Genomic DNA, 17,850 nt, shown 5'->3' on the forward strand with positions numbered 1-17,850 from the left:
GAAGGTGGCACTCTGCAAACAGAACTGACTGAAAATGAACAGGACAGAAATCAGTAACTCTGAAAGTTTTATTTGCTATCAAATACATCCCACACACCAAGCCCCACACAATCCATATCCCACCACTCCAAACTGGGATCCCACTTCTCCCAATCCCTTCCCAAACCCAACTCACCCTGGCAGATGTGGAATGGAGTGAGTTTGGCCTGGGATTGATTGGTTTGTGACAAGGGAACAAGAAATTTGAGCTGCTATGGTGCCCTTATGGGTTAAAATTCAGCTGTTTTCAGTGGGATTTGAGTGGTTTTGAGGGGACAGATCGATCCCTCTTGGCTTTTGGAGTGCAAAGAGATGGAGAACACTGCCCAAAATCCTCCTAGAACCCACAAATACCCCAGAATTGTTGCAGCTGAGTTCATGGTGTCCAGGGAGGCTGCAGCTGCTGGTACCGGGAACAAATGAGACGGGTCTTGGTTTCAGAGAGCTCCAGAATCCATCTCTGACCCCAAAAGACAGGGCAAAGGCAGGGCCTGGGGTTTTTATAGGGTATCCCAGGGGTGGAGTTGGGTTTTGGGTCAGGGGAGGAGATGTTAGCAACACAAGAGGGGTGAGATCAAATTCCTGCCTGTTAGCAACAGGGGCACTCCACACAGAATGTGTCCCCAAATGCTAAATTCCTCCTCAAACACCTGAGAAATGGAGGGACTTCAGACTTCTTTAATCAATTTCCTTCATTTAACCCAGTTTTGGGAGTTTTTAAGAGATGAAGATGAGGCACAAGAAAATTAATGCCAGACCAATGGGAGAAGCAGCCAGGTGTGTTCCCAACATGGATCACAGAGAATGTGGGTGACCAGGGCTGTGCCCAAAGTGGTTCCTGCAGTGGGGGATGGAGCTGGAGCAGCGCACGAAGCTCTTCCCGCACTCGGGGCACTCGCAGGGCTTCCCTTACCGGTGCCTCTGTTGGTGTTGGGTCAGGTTAGAGCTGCTGGAGAAGCTCTTCCCACACTGGGGACACTCTCCCCAGTGTGGATGGGGGCCTCTCCCCAGTGTGGATGCGCTGGTGGGTGACGAGGGTGGAGTTCTGCCTGAATCCCTTCCCGCAGTCAGGGCAGTGAAAGGGCCTCTCCTCTGTGTGATCCGATAGTGCTGGAGGAGACTGGGAGCTGCTCTTAAACCTCTTCCTGCACTTTATCACACTCGTAGGGCCTCTCCCCAGTGTGGATCTTGGTGCGTCAGGTGGAGCTGGCTGAACTCTTCCACACCCCACACTCTGGCCTTCCCCAGTGTGGGTCTCTGGTGCTGATAGGTGAGCTCGGCTGAAGCTCTTCCCACATTCCCCACACTCGTGGGGCCTCTCCCCAGTGTGGATGCGTCGGTGCCTGACAAGATGGGAGTTTCGCCTGAAGCCCTGCCCGCAGTCGGGGCAGCGGAAGGGCCTCTCCTCTGTGTGCGTGCGCTGGTGCTGGAGGAGATGGAGCTGGTGTGAAACCTCTTCCTGCACTGATCACACTCGTAGGGCCGTTCCCCATGTGTGGGTCCTCTGGTGCTTGATCAGGTGGAGTTCCACCTGAAGCTCTTCCCACACTCCCCACACGTGTGGGGCTTCTCCCCATCACATGACCTGCTCATGGAGCACCAGCTCTGAGCTCTGGCTCAATCTCCGGCCACCTTCCCAGCCCAGGCTGGCTCTTTCCCCCTCAGATCCCTGTGATCTGCGTTTGCAGCCCCTCCTCGTGCGGCTTTTCCTCCCTGTTGGGTTCCTGCGCCGTGGAGCTGCTCAAAACGGCCTCTTCCACCAGGTTCTGCCCCGGGGATTTGTCCTCCCTGCTCTCCATGCTCAGCTCCTGCTCTGGGGGAGGAAGGACAAGGACAGGATGGGATTTGCCTCCATGCCACAGTCAAGGGGAAGGAGATCCCCCCAGGGCTGTCCTGCAGCCGGGGCTGTGCTGGGCTGGGAGATGGAGCAGGAGAGAGGGGAGAGGGGCACTGACTTCCTCCTCACCTGCCTCAGTGTCCTGGGGCACCTTCCTCTTCCTCACAGCCTCCCAGGGGTTGGCAATGGGAAATCCTGGTTTGGGGAAAACAATGGATGACCACGTGGATTTTGAAGCTCCCTCTGCCCAAGTCCATCTCTACAAGTCCCCGGCCATCTGGGCTCCAGAAAAACCTCCCAAACATCAAAATTCAGCCCTGAAAAAGCCTCCAAAGAGTTCCCTGTCCTTGGTCCCTCTGGTGTTCGGGGTTCCCCCCTGTCCCAGCTGCTGGGGGTCACGCTTGTATTGGGGGTCCCCCTTCTCCTCGGTGCCCACCCTGCCCAGGCTGCTGGCAGTCCCAGCAATCCCAAAAGCTCCCCCGTCTTCACTCTCCCCATTTCATGATGCTGGGGCTCTTTGGGCTCCCGGGGTCCCTTCTCCCCTCACTCTCTGCTCGGGGCTGCAGGGGCTCCAAGGAGTCCCCCCTGCCCCTCTCCAGGCTCTTGAGGGTCCCACCAATGGCGGCGCTCCACCCTCTCTGGGCTCCCCACTTTGGGCTCCTGGGGGACACAGGGCTCTGCTCCTCCAGGCTGCCTCTGCCGCCAGCCGCCACCGCCACCCGCCCGATGTCCCCCCAAGGGGCCTTTTCCGCTCAGCCTTGCACTTCTCCATTCTCCAAACATCCCCCGAAAAACCCAACCCAGGCACCCCCCGGGATATCTGGGCCGAGCTCCCCCTCCCCGCTCACCTGCGCCATGGGGGGGGCGATGATCCCACAGGTGGGGGCTGCGAATTCAGGCAGGGCTCGAGCGCATGGTTCCGCCTGCTCAGCCTTGATCCGCCTTTGTCCCTCCTCTTCCTCCCGCTCCTCCCCTTCCATCCTCCCTCCTCCTCTCCTCACTCCTCTTCATCCTCTCCTCCTCCTCCTTGCTAACCCCACCTCGGTCTCCTCCTTCTATCGCGGCTCTCTCTACGCCTTCATCCCTCCTACTCCGTCCCTTCTCCCCCTCCTCCTCCTCCCTAACCCCTCCTCCTTCTCCCCCTCCATCCCTCCCCTTCCCTTCCTCCTTCTCCTCCCCCAGCAGCCCGGACACCCTCAGTGCCCCGTTCCCGCAGCCCGCGTCTGGAGCGGGGATGGAGCCGGGACAGGTCGGGATGGGCAGCGCGGGGCTCTCGGCTGCTCCCAGCCGCTGTGGGCGGGGGCAACCCGGCCCGGGCCAAAGGAGAGGCAAACTGGGCAAACTGGGGGCTGCACATCCAAACTGGGCCGTGCTGGGGACCCTGCCTGGGCACTGCCAGCCCTTGAGGCTCCTCTCGGCACCTGCGGGAGGGGGGAACGCACCCAGGGCTGGGGGATCCCAGCAGTGGCAGCGCTGCCAGGGACTGGGCTGGACTGGGATAGTACTGGGAGGGACTGGGGCTGTGCTGGGTTTGTACTGGGATGGTACTGGGAGTGACTGGGGCTGTGCTGGGTTTGTACTGGGATCATACTGGGATGGTACTGGGAGTGACTGGGGCTGTGCTGGGTTTGTACTGACATCATACTGGGATCAGACTGGGAGTGACTGGGCTGTACTGGGTTTGTACTGACATCATACTGGGATCGTACTGGGAGTGACTGGGGCTGTACTGGGTTTGTACTGATATAATACTGGGATGGTACTGGGAGTGACTGGGGCTGTACTGATATAATACTGGGATCATACTGACAGGGCAAACTGTGATCACACTGATGGAGACTGGGATCACACTGGGAGTGACCAGGAGCCTGTCAGGAGCAAATGAGACCATGTTGGGGCAAATGGGATGTACTGGAAGTAACTGGGATGGTGCTGATGGTGACTGGGAGCAGCTGTGAGGAACTGGGATCATGCTAGGAGCAACTGGGAATAACTGGGAATGACTGAGAGTGACTGGCTGCATACTGGGGGCGATTGGAAACTGCTGGGCTTATCCTGGGATGAACTGGGATCATACTGGAGGTGACTGGGAACATACTGGCAGTGAGTGCCATTAAACTGAGGGTGACTGGGAGTGCTTGGCAGCAAATGGGAACATATTGGGGATACTGGGAGTGACTGGGAACATGCTGGAGGAAACTGGGGAACACTGGGAGATACTGGGAGTGACTGGAACAAAAGTGAGGGTGAAAGAGAGCAACTGGAGCCATGTGGAGCACAGCTGGTTCATACCAGTGGGCTGGGGGAGTTTGTTGGGAGTTTAGGGCAATTATTGGGGTTTTTGGAGAGAATTACTGAGTTTGGGGGGTGTTGGGGATTTTGGGGAGTTTGTGGATTTTGGTGGGTTTGGATTTTGGGGGATTCTATCGGCCTTGTGAAGGGGTGAGATTTATTGAAATCTTTTAAGGTTTTTTGTACTTTTGGGGTTTTTACTAGGATTTTGTGAGGGTTTTGTGAGATTATCTGGAATTTTGAGGGTTTTATTTTTGGATTATTGGGTAATTTTGCATGGTTTTATTGGAATTGTGGAGGCATTTAGTGGGATTCTTTGGGGTTCAGGTTTTTTAAGGACTTTTTTTGAGTTTTTTGTTAGGATTTTGGAAGGTTTTTGTGGGTTTTTTTGGGTGTTGCCAAGAATTCTTTGGGTCTCGGGGTGGATTTTGTGGGACTTTTTATGATTTTGCGGACATTTTTGCAGGGATTTGTGGGGTTTAACTAGGATTTTGGGGATTTGTTGAAATTTCAATGGATTTTGTGGGCGTTTATTGGGATTCTAGGGTGTTCTAACAGGACTTTGTTAGAGTTAATTGGGGTGTCGTGGGTTTTATATGGACTTTTGGGGATTTTAAGGAGATTTTGGTGCCTCTCAGCCCTTCCCCACATCCGGGGATAACTGTAAAGCCCCCCCAAAATTCCACTAAAAACCTCCAAAATCCCCAAAAAACCCTCTGAACACACGCAAATCCCACAAAATACCAGTGGAAGCCACCCAAAATTTAAAAACACTCTCGAAAATTTCAATAAATCCTCCCCAAGAAACCCTCCACAACTACAATAAAATCCCCCAAAATCCAAAACCCCGCAAATCCACAAAACCCCCCCAAATCATGTAACAGCCCCCCCTCCAAAACCACAGTAATTCTCCCCAAAAACCCCCACCAAACCCCCAAAATCCCTCCTAAAATCCCCCCAGACTCACAGGGGCCATCCTGGATCAGGGGGCACCGGCCGGTGGAACAGGAGCCACTTCAGGGGGCCCTCGGAGCTTTTTGGGAAGGGGGCACCATGGGAACCCCTGCTGTGCCTCCTCCCCCTGAAACCCCCCGACCCCGGTTCAGGGTGGGCCTAAGACGCCCCGGGACCCCCAAATCTCCCCCAGGACCCCCAGAGCCCCCCAAGGTTTTCCCAGGACCACTCCAGACACAAAACCACTCCCCAAGACCCCCAAAACCTCCCCAGGGCCCTCAGACTCCCTCCAGTTTTCCCCAAAATTCACCCCAGCCCCACCTGAGACCTCCCCCAAATCCATCAGACTGCCCCAAATCCCCCTCAGACCCTCCCAATTCCCCTCAGATCCCCCTAAACCCATCTGAGAACGCTCCAGACCCTCTCAAGCTTTCCCCAAAGCTCCCGAAAGCCCCCTCACACCCCCTCATTCCCCCCAAACATAGCGCACACCCCCCGATTTCCCGTCAATGCCCCCAAAAATCCCCCGTTTCTCCTCACAGCCGCCCCAAAGCCCCCTCCCCCCCCAGTTTCCCCCCCCCAGTTTCCCCCCGGCCCCACCTCAGCTTCTCCTCCGCCGCTCTCCCCTCACAATCTCCCGCCTCCGCCGCGTGCGCGGGCTCCCAGCCAATAGCGGCGCGCCCCGCCGAACCGACCAATCACCTCGCTGCATGTCCCCGAACCAACCATTCACAGCGCGGCTCCCCTCAGCAAAGCCCGCCTGCCGGAAGCGGCGCCCCGTTCCCCGCCGCCGCCGGGACCCGCCGGGCTCGGGACGGGTGCGAAGGGACCTGAGAGGGGATCGGGGGGGAGCGGGGGAGGGTCCTGGGGGGTCTGGGGAGGGGTCCGGGGGTGCGGGTGGGGTCTGGGGAGGGTCCTGGGGCATTGTGGGGGGACCTGGGGGGTGCGGATGGGTCCTAACAGGGGTCTCGGGGGGGACGGACGGACGTGAGAGGGTCTGGGGAGGGGTCGTAGGAAAGTCTTGGGAGGGTCTGGGGGTGTTGGGATGGTCCTGGGGGAGTTTGGGGAGGGCTCTGGGAGGTCCTGAGGGTGTCCTGGGAGGGTTTTGGAGGTTTTGGGGACGGTCTGGGGGGGGTCTGGAGGGGTGTTGGGAGAGGTTCTGGGGGAGTCCTGGGTGGGGTTTTGGGGAAGGCTTTGGGGGGTCTCCGGGGACATCCTGGTCTGGGCCCGATTGGGGTCTGGAGGCTCTCAGGGGATCCTGGGCAAACCCTGGGGGGTTTGGGGTTCCTGGAGGGGTCCTGGGGGAGACTTGGGGGTCCCGGGGGGTCCCAGGCCCACCCTGAACCGGGGTCTGGGGGTTTCAGGGGGAGGGGGCACAGCAGGGGTTCCCCCTTCAGGTTTTTGGGGGTCTCCCATGGTGCCCCCTCCCCAAAAAGCTCCGAGGGCCCCCTGAAGTGGCTCCTGTTCCACCGGCCGGTGCCCCCTGATCCAGGACGGCCCCAGTGAGTCTGGGGGGATTTTGGGGATTTGGGGGTGGCTTTTTTGGGCTTTGAAGGATTTTGTTGTTTAGGGGGAATTACTGGGTTTTTGGGGAGACTTATTGGGTTTGGGGGAGGGTTGTGGATTTGCGGGGTTTTGGATTTTGAGGGAGTTTACTGGGGTTTTGCAGGGGGTTTTGTTGTGGGGGGGGATTTTTTGAATGTTTTGGGAGTATTTTTTAATTTTGGTGGGTTCCACTGGGATTTTGTGGGATTTTCTGGGGTTTTGGAGGATCTTATTGTAATTTTGGTGGGATTTTGGGGTTTTTTAGTGGAATTTTGGGGGGCCTTGGGTGGTCTGTGGGTTGTCCCTGGGTGTGGGGATGGGCTGAGAGGCACCAAAATCTCATTAAACCCCCAAAAGACCCAATAAAACCCACGACATCCTAATTAAATCTCACAAAATCCTGTTAGAACACCCTAGAATCTAAATAAAAGCCCACAAAGTGTCTTGAAATCTCAACAACTCCCCCAAAAATCCCAACTGAGTCCCACAAATCCCCCAAAATTATACCCAAAACCATAAAAAAATCACACAAAATTCACCCCGAGACCCAAAGAAATCCTGGCAACACCCAAAAAACTCCACAAAATCCCCCCAAATTGCACAAAAATCCGCAAGAAACCCCCAAAATTTATGTAAAAAATCCAGACCTCAAAGAATCCCCATAAATGCTCCACAATTCCAATAAAACCACGCAAAATCCCCCAGAAATTCACAAGAATCCCAAAACTCGCTACAAAATCCTAGGAATTTCCCCCAAAATGGTAAAAAAAAAAACCCAAAATATTTTAATAAACCCCAAACAATATCAGAAAAAACACCCCCCTCAAAGTGCCAATAAAACCCCCCAAACCCAAACTCCCAAAATCCACAAACCCCAAAATTCCCCAACTCCCCCAACCCCAATCACTCTCTCCAAAAACCCCAATAACTCCCCCCAAACTCCCAGCAGACTCCCCCAGCCCTCCCTGGTCCCTCCCAGGCCCGTCCGGGGCCGCGGCCAAAACTGCCCGGAGCGAAGGCGGAGGGCCCGGAGCGAGCCCGGAGCCCATCCCGGGCTGGGCCTCAGGCTCGGCCCCTTGGGGGCATTTTGGGCCAGCCTGGGCAGGGTTAGGGTGGGCTCAGATCCCTGGCAGGGAGTCCCAGCCATTCGGGGTTGATTTTAGGCCCCTTTGGCTGATTTTGGGCCAACTCCGGTGAGGTTTGAGGGGGGATTTTAGATTTCTTTTGATGATTTTACGCCGATATTGGTGAATTTAATCTTGCGTGGGTGATTTTAGGTCCCTTTTTTTGATGATTTTGGGCCCATTTGAGTAGGTTTTTTGCTTGTTTGGGTAATGTGAAAAACGCCAATAACTTGTTTTTAAAATTTTAAAAGTTTAATAGTAATAAAATGGTTATAAATATAGTAATACAGTTAGAGTAATAGTAATTTGGCCAATTTGAATTGGACAATATGAGACAATAGACACAAAGAGTTACAGATGTCGGGTGCCTTTTTCTGGGCAGCACAAGCCCGAAAAAGGACACCCTTAACAAAGGATTAACCCTTGAAAACAACAGCCTGTTGCATATTCATACACCTCTTACATGATGCATAAATTCCATTCAAACACAGGATTCTGTCTGGTCAGTGTCAGCTTCTTCCTCCTAATCCTAACAGCTTCTTAGAGGCAGGAAGAAGTTAATTTCTTCTGATAAGAGGGCAATAAATTATTTTTCTCTGAAAGATTTAGGTGTCCTGTGGCTGCTATCTGGCTGCGAGTCCCTTTCTTTAAAAAAAGTATCCTACATAGCATAGTTTCTATTTTAACAATTTTTATAACCTAAAACTATATTTAACACACTATTTAAGAGAATTAATACAGCACCACTTTTTAACACAAGACATATAATACTCATTTTAATATTTGATAAAAGCCAATCATTAAATACACATTTTTCACAATCCCCACTCTTATTCTTTGTAAATCATTTGGCTTGAGCAATATTTCTTGTCTACTTGCATCTTCCTGACTATGCTGGCAAACTAAAACAGGGGATTACACAAGGAAGAAATATCAAGACAGTTGTAACACATAAAATTAAAAATCTTAATTTCTTCTAATACATTACCCCACCAGCTAGGTTTTAGCATTGTTTTCCAATTTTTGGTACATGGGTTATTATATGTATATATTTTTTTTTCTTCTTTGATTCCTTTTGCTTTTTCTAGAATGACTTTTCTGCGGTCATCAATTTTTAACAATCTGATATATTAAACTTTCCACAAACACCACCTTCTTTAGCCAATAAGTAGTCTAAAGCTTTGAATCGTATCTTTAATGTAAAACAAATCCATCTCTCTCCTTTTGGACATTCAATTCCAAATCTATTACTGCTTAAGTTTCTTGCAATCTAATAATTTTCTCCGTTTTGCCTCCAGGTTCTTAATTTGGATGGGTTATAACAGTGGCTGTTGACATGGGCGTGTGTAATAGAAGAGGAACTTTGGTTTCTTTCTATGTGATGCTTTCTGTAGCATTTGTGACATGATCTTGCTGGTATCCCCAAAGGGAAAAGACAACTAATGAGTGCCAGAAATGGAATAACAGAGGTCCAGTACGGCTTATACTCCCACCTCCCATGCCTGTGAGGTTGCAGCCCACAGCAGGTGTCTTTGATCTTCTTGGTGGCGAAATACAGAGGCCAATCTGGTCTTGCCCTCCATTTCCTTGTCACTTTCTCTTAACTAATTTCCAGGCAAATTGGTTTTGACACCCCTAACTGTGGTTTCCCACCGTTCCTCAGGTATCTCTCATTCAACAGGCACTAATAATAATTCCCATCCACAAAACAAAGTTATTACTTTAACACTTCTTGCAATAAGAGCATAAATTTTGTGAACTACAATACTAATTATTCCCACAATTCCAGCATTTACTTATAACCCAGCTGGCATGTCCAGTATTGGAATGAATCAAATAAAGTTTGAAGGGAAATAGTCATTCCCCTTCTTCCCTGTACAATTCACAGGCTAAGGTCAGAATACAAAAACAGTCTTGACCCCTCTGTCTGAAGTATTCCTCCCCAGGGAGATGTTTTATTCAGGCAGTGCTCCAAACCACTGATATAAGCATGTCCTCATTTCTTAATTAGGTGTTACTCTTTGTACATTTCTTGGATCATTTGGGTTTTCCCAAGCTATTACCACTCAGTCCCTACTGGGAAGTCAGTTCTGGTGTCACCCGGTTTAAATGTGATAGTCCATTCCTCAGGTTCCTTCACGAGTCCTTTGATTCTGCTGGCATGAATTCACCCTCTTTCTGTGATTCTGATTGTTGCTTCAGTAGTACCTGGAAAGGACTTCTAAATAGCATAGTAATAAAGGAAAGGCAATACTGCATTAACTTTTACCATTCGCTTTTCCTCCAAACTTTCTGGGTTTGGCTAAAAGCTTTCTCCACATCAGCCTCTTCTTATTATTATTAGCTGTACTAATAGCTGCAGAGGCAAATTCTTCTTTCTGTGAGTTACAGTTAGTTAAATAAGAAAGGCCAGACCAATTTTAACACGAGATCTATCACATCTATTGCTTTTTACTTTTTGGGCAACATTTAATTGTTTTAACCTTACAAACCCATTGTTCAGAGGAAAAAAACTTATTTTTAACAGCAAACAAAACAAAAAACCTCCTTCTTACTTAAGGAAAACAAACCACTTTGTGAGGTTTGGAGAGTCAGCAATCTCTGCTTTGATTTTATCTTTTAGTGCTAGCCCCCTCCCCCTCTTTTCACAGCCTTGCTGCCAATGCAGTTCTTCGCCCTTCCCCCACTGCTGCCACTTCGCTGCTGGGCCGGAGCAGGGGAGAACAGCCTGGGGCATGGGGACCCTGGGCCATGCCTTGGGTCCCTTTTGTCCCCTCTCTCTCCCTTCTTCTCTCTCTTTCTCCTTCCTTCTCTCTCTCAGCCCACTTACCGGGGCCGACGCTGCCATCCTGGACTCGGGACCCCGACAGTCTGGGAGCCCCCCCGGCAGTTCCCCACTGAGCCAGCCCCGCTCCTGGCCGGCAAACCCTGTGTCATCTGCTCCCGGCACCGCCGCCGGGTCACCTCCAGGGATCGGTCCTCCGGACCCCAGTTCGGCATTGAATAACCTCCTAACAACCATCTGTTAAGACATTTCCCTGCCTTTCATGCAAAACACTCGCATTCACACTTCTGCTCTCTTCCAGCACCAAGATGCTATCACTCCACATTCCAACATCCCAGAGTTTGCTACCACCCCCCTACTTTAACTTCTCTCTTTCTTCTCTTCTTACTTTTTTTTTCTTTGATTCAACTCACCTCTGTTGGTACAAGGTGTACCCAACTAATTCACTTTCGAAAGTAAGCTTACAACTTTCTTTTACTAGGATTGCAGTAGCTGTTACAACTTAAATACATACTGGCTAGCTGTAGCTTACTGGGTCTAACATCTTTGATATATAAGCTACTAGATTTTGTTTTTACTCTTGAATTCAAATTTATGAGCTACTCCATTTTCTGTATTAATGTACAGATGATAAAGGATTTTTCTAACAAGGGTAAGCTTGTTTGCAGGTACTTAGGCTAGTTTTAATTTCAACTCTTATTTTAGCAATATCTTCCTTGGTCCGTTTTATATCATCTCCCTCTGTCAATTTTTCATACACAAATTTTACTGCCTGTGTGTACCCCTCAATCCATTATTCCAATAATCTAAGTAATTTTCTGACCTCCCTCTTTGAAGAGGGAAGGAGGAAGGATAAAATTCCTGCAATTCTCTCATGGTTGGGTTTCCAGCTACCTTTATTTATTAAGTGTCTAAGATATTTTACCTCCGGTTCTACAAATTACAGTTTCCCTTTTGATACCCTTAGTCCTCTTTTCCCTGAGAAAGTATAAAAGTTGTATAGTAGCCTCTCTCACTTCAACTTCAGCGTCCTCAGATAGTAAAAATTATCCACATATTGGATCATTTGTATTCCAGGAAGAGTAGGGAAATCCTGTAGTATTGTTTCTAAAGCTTGCCCAGATAAGTTTGGGGATTTTGTAAACCCCCGTGGTAACTCTGTCCATCTTAATTGCTGCTTTCTCTCAGTTTTTGGATCCTCCCTTTAGAAGGCAAAAATATCTCCCATTCAAATTTTAGTTTCTTCCCTCAATTACCACATCTTTAACGACCAGAACTGTAAAACTTTCTCCTTTTGCCCTTGTTACTTTTCACTCTATGTTTGCTCACACTGTAGCCTTTTGGAATATTTAACAGGCAGGTTCTCTCTGCCCCTGTGTCTACTACAAATGCCAATCCTTTTTCTTGGGGACCCACTTTTAAAGTTATCACAGGCTCCAGATGGTATTGGTCCCCTAAAAAAAAAAAAAATAGAGCCTATGACCTCCCTATTCCCCCTCTGTGCCCATCTCTTTAAAGATTTTCAGATATTCCACTTGCTTAGGACCATTTTCCTACCTCTCTTAAGCTCATCTATTTAGTTGGAGTTTCTTCTTTTCCCTCTAAAAAGCTGTCCCTTAAAACCTTAAAACCTTTATTTGCATTTTGCCTTTGATATGATTTCTCATTTATTCCCTTGATTATGTAATTACAATAATTATTCATGTGTTTTCTCCCTTCATTATTTTGACCCCACTCAGGAGGTACAGTTGGCATTTTGTCTTCTCTGGGAGTTCCTGCAGATTATCTTTTTTCCCCCAAGCTTTTATTCCAGCTGCTCTGATTCATTGCTTTTCTTCCTGAGAAAAATATTATTTTCATTATAGACTGCATGTGAAAAACACCAATCACTTGTTTTTTAAATTTTTAAATATTTAATAGTAATAAAATAGTTATAAAAATAGTAATACAATTAGAGTAATAATAATTTAGACAATTTGGATTAAGACAATATGAGACAATAGAAACAAAGAGTTACAGATGTCCGGGTGCCTTTTTCTGGGCAGCACAAGCCTGAAAAAGGACAGCCCTTAACAAAGGATTAACCCTTAAAAACAACAGCCTGTTGCATATTCATACACATCATGCATGATGCATAAATTCCATTCAAACACAGGATTCGGCCTGGTCAGTGTCAGCTTCTTCCCCCTAATCCTAACAGCACCTTCGAGGCGGGAAGAAGTTCGTTTCTTCTGATAAGGAAGCAATAAATTCTTTTTCTCTGAAAGATTTAGGTGTCCTGTGGCTGCTATCTGGCTGCAAATCCTTTCTTTAAAAAAAGTATCCTACATAGCATAGTTTCTATTTTAACAATTGTTATAACCTAAAACTATATTCAACACACTACTGAAGAGAATTAATACAGCGTTACTCTCTAACACAACACATATAATATTCATTCAATATTTGCGAAAAGCCAATCATAAAATACGCATTTTTCATACTGCACCTCTTCTAAAGCATAAATTTTTGGACCTAAAATTGGCCTAATTGTTCAGCTATGCCTATGGGATCCTCCAAATATCCCTTTTATTTATTTCTTAAAATTTCTGACCTCAGACGAAGTCAAAGGAGCATTTACAAACCCTGGTCCCTCCTATGGGAACCTCTCTTAATGGAAATAGAGCAATCCCTTTATCCCATTATTTTTGGACTTTTATCTTCTGTAGCCTTTCTCCTGTATTTTTAGGAAGGATCAGGAGAGGGCTTTCTTTTAACTGAACTTTTAGTGTTTCGATAGGTGATTCCTTTAGAGAGCTCCCCTGACCAGCCGGAGCTGAGGTTACCAGGGAACGGAGCTCGGGGCAGGACGGGTGGGACTCGGCTTAGCTCTGGGTCTCGGTCCTCCGCAGGCGGGGTCTGCGGCGGGATCGCCCGCGGGGTGTTCGGGTGCAGCCCGAGCTGGAGCGGGGATTGCCCCGCAGGGCCAATGGTGGCTGATCCGGCAGAGACAAAGCCGGCGAGGCACCCCGGCTGCAGCGGCGGTGCCGACCGGAGTCAGGGCAGCCGGGGATGGGACAGACGGGGCAGACGGGGATGGGGCAGACGGGGCAGACGGGGATGGGACAGACGGGACCTCCTGGGTGCGCTCGGCGCGGTGACCCCGGTCCGCACGGCAGGACCAGCGGAGCGGCCGCGGGCCGGGCGGCCGGGCTGGGGCACACGGACCGTGCCGGAGCCGGCACAGGGGCTGGGGGTGCAGCCGCGAACGGGTGGGGGAACAAACGGGAATGGATGAGGTAATATTTTATTCCCAGCCTTTTTCTTTCACCGTTTTTCTTTTATTGCTTTTTAAAGATGTTATTTTCTTACAATCTCCACCCCCCAGCATGTGGTATATTCCTTTTCTTCTGGATTAAACGGTTTTTACAAATAGATCCAGAGCTTAACGAAGCTAAACTTCTGCTTGGATACTTTGAAATGGTCGACGAGCTAACTCACGACCTTCTCATGCTGTTTTTCTCATCACCTTTTTATTTATCCTCTGGCAAATTGTACATTTTTCAGTTCCTTGTTTTTCTACTCCAAAAATCCTAATGCACCCATAGTTCCTTAAAAAAAATCACACAAAGCCTGAGTATCCCACTGGGCTTTTTGACACATGTCTTCTACTGTTCCCTAGTAAGCATTTTAATATCTAATTGTCCTCCATCAAGATGTTTCTATTTCCTGGATTTATCTTGTTCACCACCTATCTTGTTTAATTCCTTTTTTTCTTTGCTTCCCTACACTTTGACATTTCCAATTCTTCCTCATTTGGAGCTAATATTAACTCTTTTATCTCCATTTTCTGCTGCATCTTTACCTTCCTGATCTGCCAAATTATTTCCTCTTATTTCTGGGGTCTTTACCTTTCGGTGTCCCTTAATATGTACTACAGCTATCTCTCTTGGGTAATTTAAATGCCTCTAAAACCTCTCAGATAAGTTTCTCATGTACTAATCTTTTTCCTCTTGAATTAAGTAATCTCTTTTCTTTGTGTTAGATATTCTAGTGCTCTTTTTAAAGTCTTAACTTACAAGTTTGAGCCTTCTAGTTTAAGATTAATTGGTTAATTTCCCTTTTTCCATAGTTTGCATGTTTCTCTCATCAACTTCTGCATTCCCTGTCTTTTGCAAGGAGTTGTTTTTCTGTTAGCTAACTTAACTCCCAAAGGGCTGTCTTTGGGAGTTAAGGGGTATCTCTTCTAGTATGCTTTTATTGCCCCTTTTTTTTTCCCTGTATCCAACTTACTGGTTTTCTGTTCCATTTTCAAGATCTTATCTATCCATCCCCTGCCTCTGTTTCTCACTTTCACTAACAGCCTAAATACCACTTTTCTTTCAACCACTTACACCCAAAACAAACCTTTTTTTTCCCACACTATTTTTCAACACAATACACCTCCCTCTAAAGAGATGTGGGGTAAAGCTTAAAATGCACAATCCACATTTCCCCTACTTTCATTTGTCTACATTCACTCACTTTTATTTCTCATTCACCTTCACACATTCCTTCACACCCTCAAGACACAAAGTGGATCCTTACCACCAGAAAATCCCGGGTCCCTGTGGCCCCCCTTGCCTTGGGGTTGGCCTCCAGGTCTCAGTATCTCCAGGCCTCCTGGAAGGGCCCTGACTCTGGTCGCCTCCGGTGCCCGTTCACCTGTGAGGCTTCTGCGTGTCACTCACACTCTTCAGCTTTGGCTCCCTCACATGCCTGGGAACCATAGCCTGGTTTGCAGGTCACACACACCTTCAGCTAAAGCCCCACCTGCCCAGGGACCATGGCCTGGTTTGCAGGTCACACACACCCTTCAGCTAAAGCCCCACCTGCCCAGGGACCATGGCCTGGTTTGCAGGTCACACACACCCTTCAGCTAAAGCCCCACCTGCCTGGGAACCATAGCCTGGTTTGCAGGTCACACACACCCTTCAGCTAAAGCCCCACCTGCCCAGGGACCATGGCCTGGTTTGCAGGTCACACACTCCTCTGTCCACTGCCTCCCCCTTCCCACCTGCCAAGCTGACTTTGTGTGACTCACTCTCACACACACTACAAGAAACAATAAGGTATCCTTTACTTTCACATCACCATTTAGGTGTTACTGGCCAGTCCTGGTGCTATTGGATATCCCTCCACCCAGCTGTGTTGTCCAACCCCGGATGCTGTTGGGCAAAATTTTATCCCTCAGTCTAGCTGTGTGGTCCAACCCCAGATGTTATTGGGCAAAATTTTATCCCTAAATCTAGCTGTGTTGTCCAACCCCAGATGCTGTTGGACAAAATTTTCATCCCTCAATCTAGCTGTGTGGTCCAGTCCTGGATGCTCTTGGGTTTATCCTCACTCTAACAGAATTCTGCTCAACCCCGCTCTTGGATGATTTTGGAATGTAAATCTCTCAACCCAGCAGGTTTTTAGGGGCCCCTCCTGTCCCGTTTCCTAGTGGATTGGGCTAGGAAACCTTGCTCCCTACCTCTGAGGGGTCCAACCCCTCCCTGAGACCCAGTCCCAGTTATCCTGGGGGATTCTTTCACTCCTCTTATCACTCACTTCATCTCTTTAGTGGCCGCTTTCCTCACAGAAAGTCGGAAACACAGCATGGGAGACTCTGCACTCACTTGGCAGGTCTGGGACAACCAGCCCGCCTCTCATTCACACACATTCATCTCCCCCACTGCCCCCCCAGAAATACTTACCAATCCCTTTTCCTTCCCGGGTTCTTCATGCGCACTACTGGTCTTAGGGGGGCAATTACCGCGGTTGTAGGGAGCCTTTTTCCCTTCTCTTTGTTTTATTGCCTCCTTTTGTCCACGATCTAACCTTCGTCTGTCGGTCACCCCAGGGGAAACAGAGCGAGGCTGCCAAATCGTGCAGGGCGTGCCTCCCCACCCTGACTCTCCTAAAGCACCATCAGCGAGGTATTTTAACCATCCTCTGCTACCAAAAACGCCAGTCACTTGTTTCTAAAATTTTAAAAGTTTAGTAGTATTAAAATTGTTATAAAAATAGTAATCCAATTAAAGTAATAATAATTTGGACAATTTAAATTAGGACAATATGAGACAATAGAAACAAAAAGTTACAGATGTCTGGGTACCTTTTTCTGGGCAGCACAAGCCCGAAAAAGGACACCCATTAACAAAGGATTAACCCTTAAAAACACATATTCATACACTTCATACATGATGCATAAATTCCATTCAGACACAGGATTCTGTCTGGTCATTGTCAGCTACTTCCTCTGAATCCTAACAGAGTCTTTGAGCTGGGAAGAAGCTCATTTCTTCTGATAAGAGGGCAATAAATTCTTTTTCTCTGAAAGATTTAGGTGTCCTGTGGCTGCTATCTGGCTGCAAGTCCTTTCTTTAAAAAAAGTATCCTACATAGCATAGTTTCTACTTTAACATTTTTTATAACCTAAAACTATATTTAACACGCTACTTAAGAGAATTAATACAGCATCACTTTCTAACACAACACATATAGTACTCATTTTAATATTTGCGAAAAGCCAATCATTCAATAGGCATTTTTCACACTGGAGGTTTCCAGGTCCATCCCTGCGCTGGGGTGGCTGCTCTGTCAGGGTCCGGCCAGGGCTGCCAGCGGTCTGGCCAGGGCTGCTTGGGGAGCCTGGGCTGAGGCTTGCGGCCGTCCCTGCGAGGCACCGCCTGGGGCATCTGTGTCTCACACGGTGCCCCTCTGTGCTTCCGCTCCGCTTTCCCGATATTGGACGACCTTGGACTGACAAGTGCACCGATTACGGCACCGAGGGCAAATACCGGGAGTTTTGGATCTGGCCTCCCCCTTTTCAAAACAGTCCTTTTTCAAATGCTGGGATTTGCCGCAAGTTTGGGGGTTCCCCTCCTGTCATCGTCTGAGCCTGGCACAATGCCAGTGCCCCCACGAGAATACCTCTTTCCCTGGTATCTACTGTGAGATGTGATCAGAGACGGAACAGAGCAGGCTCCAACTTGAGGTTGAAAGGGAAAAAAAACTTTATTAACCTAAAACAACAAAGAAAAACACACAGAACACATAGAACACAAGATGAAAACCTTCCAAATTTCTTCCTCCTCCCCCCACCAAATTTCCAATTCTATTACCACCCTTTAGATAACCAATTCTCAGTTCCTTGAGAAGAGAGGAGTCCCTCTTGCACCACAGACTTCCCCAGGAAACAGTCGAAACTTCTCGTGTTTCTCTGTCATGTGTGGCACCGCCCGGAGAACATTTTGCCATCGTGACTTCTT

General features: G+C 48.7%; 2 protein-coding genes across 2 annotated transcripts in view; one reads left to right on the forward strand and one right to left on the reverse strand.

Annotated features, from left to right (window-relative positions):
- Positions 1-320: 320 nt before the first annotated feature.
- LOC127059078 (zinc finger protein 774-like) overlaps positions 321-17,850 on the reverse strand; it is a 160,865-nt gene continuing 143,335 nt past the window's right edge. Inside the window, exon 7 of the mRNA XM_050983982.1 lies at positions 321-497. The gene's annotated coding sequence lies outside the window, so the exon portion shown is untranslated. The remainder of the gene's footprint in view (positions 498-17,850) is intronic.
- Positions 5,830-17,850, forward strand: part of LOC115485198 (uncharacterized) — a 2,106,330-nt gene continuing 2,094,309 nt past the window's right edge. Inside the window, 1 exon segment of the mRNA XM_050983901.1 lies at positions 5,830-5,940. Coding sequence (XP_050839858.1) covers positions 5,833-5,940 — 108 coding nt within the window. The 5' untranslated portion in view covers positions 5,830-5,832.

Source organism: Serinus canaria, chromosome 25 (genome assembly GCF_022539315.1).
Source record: "Serinus canaria isolate serCan28SL12 chromosome 25, serCan2020, whole genome shotgun sequence".
Lineage (NCBI taxonomy): Eukaryota > Metazoa > Chordata > Aves > Passeriformes > Fringillidae > Serinus > Serinus canaria.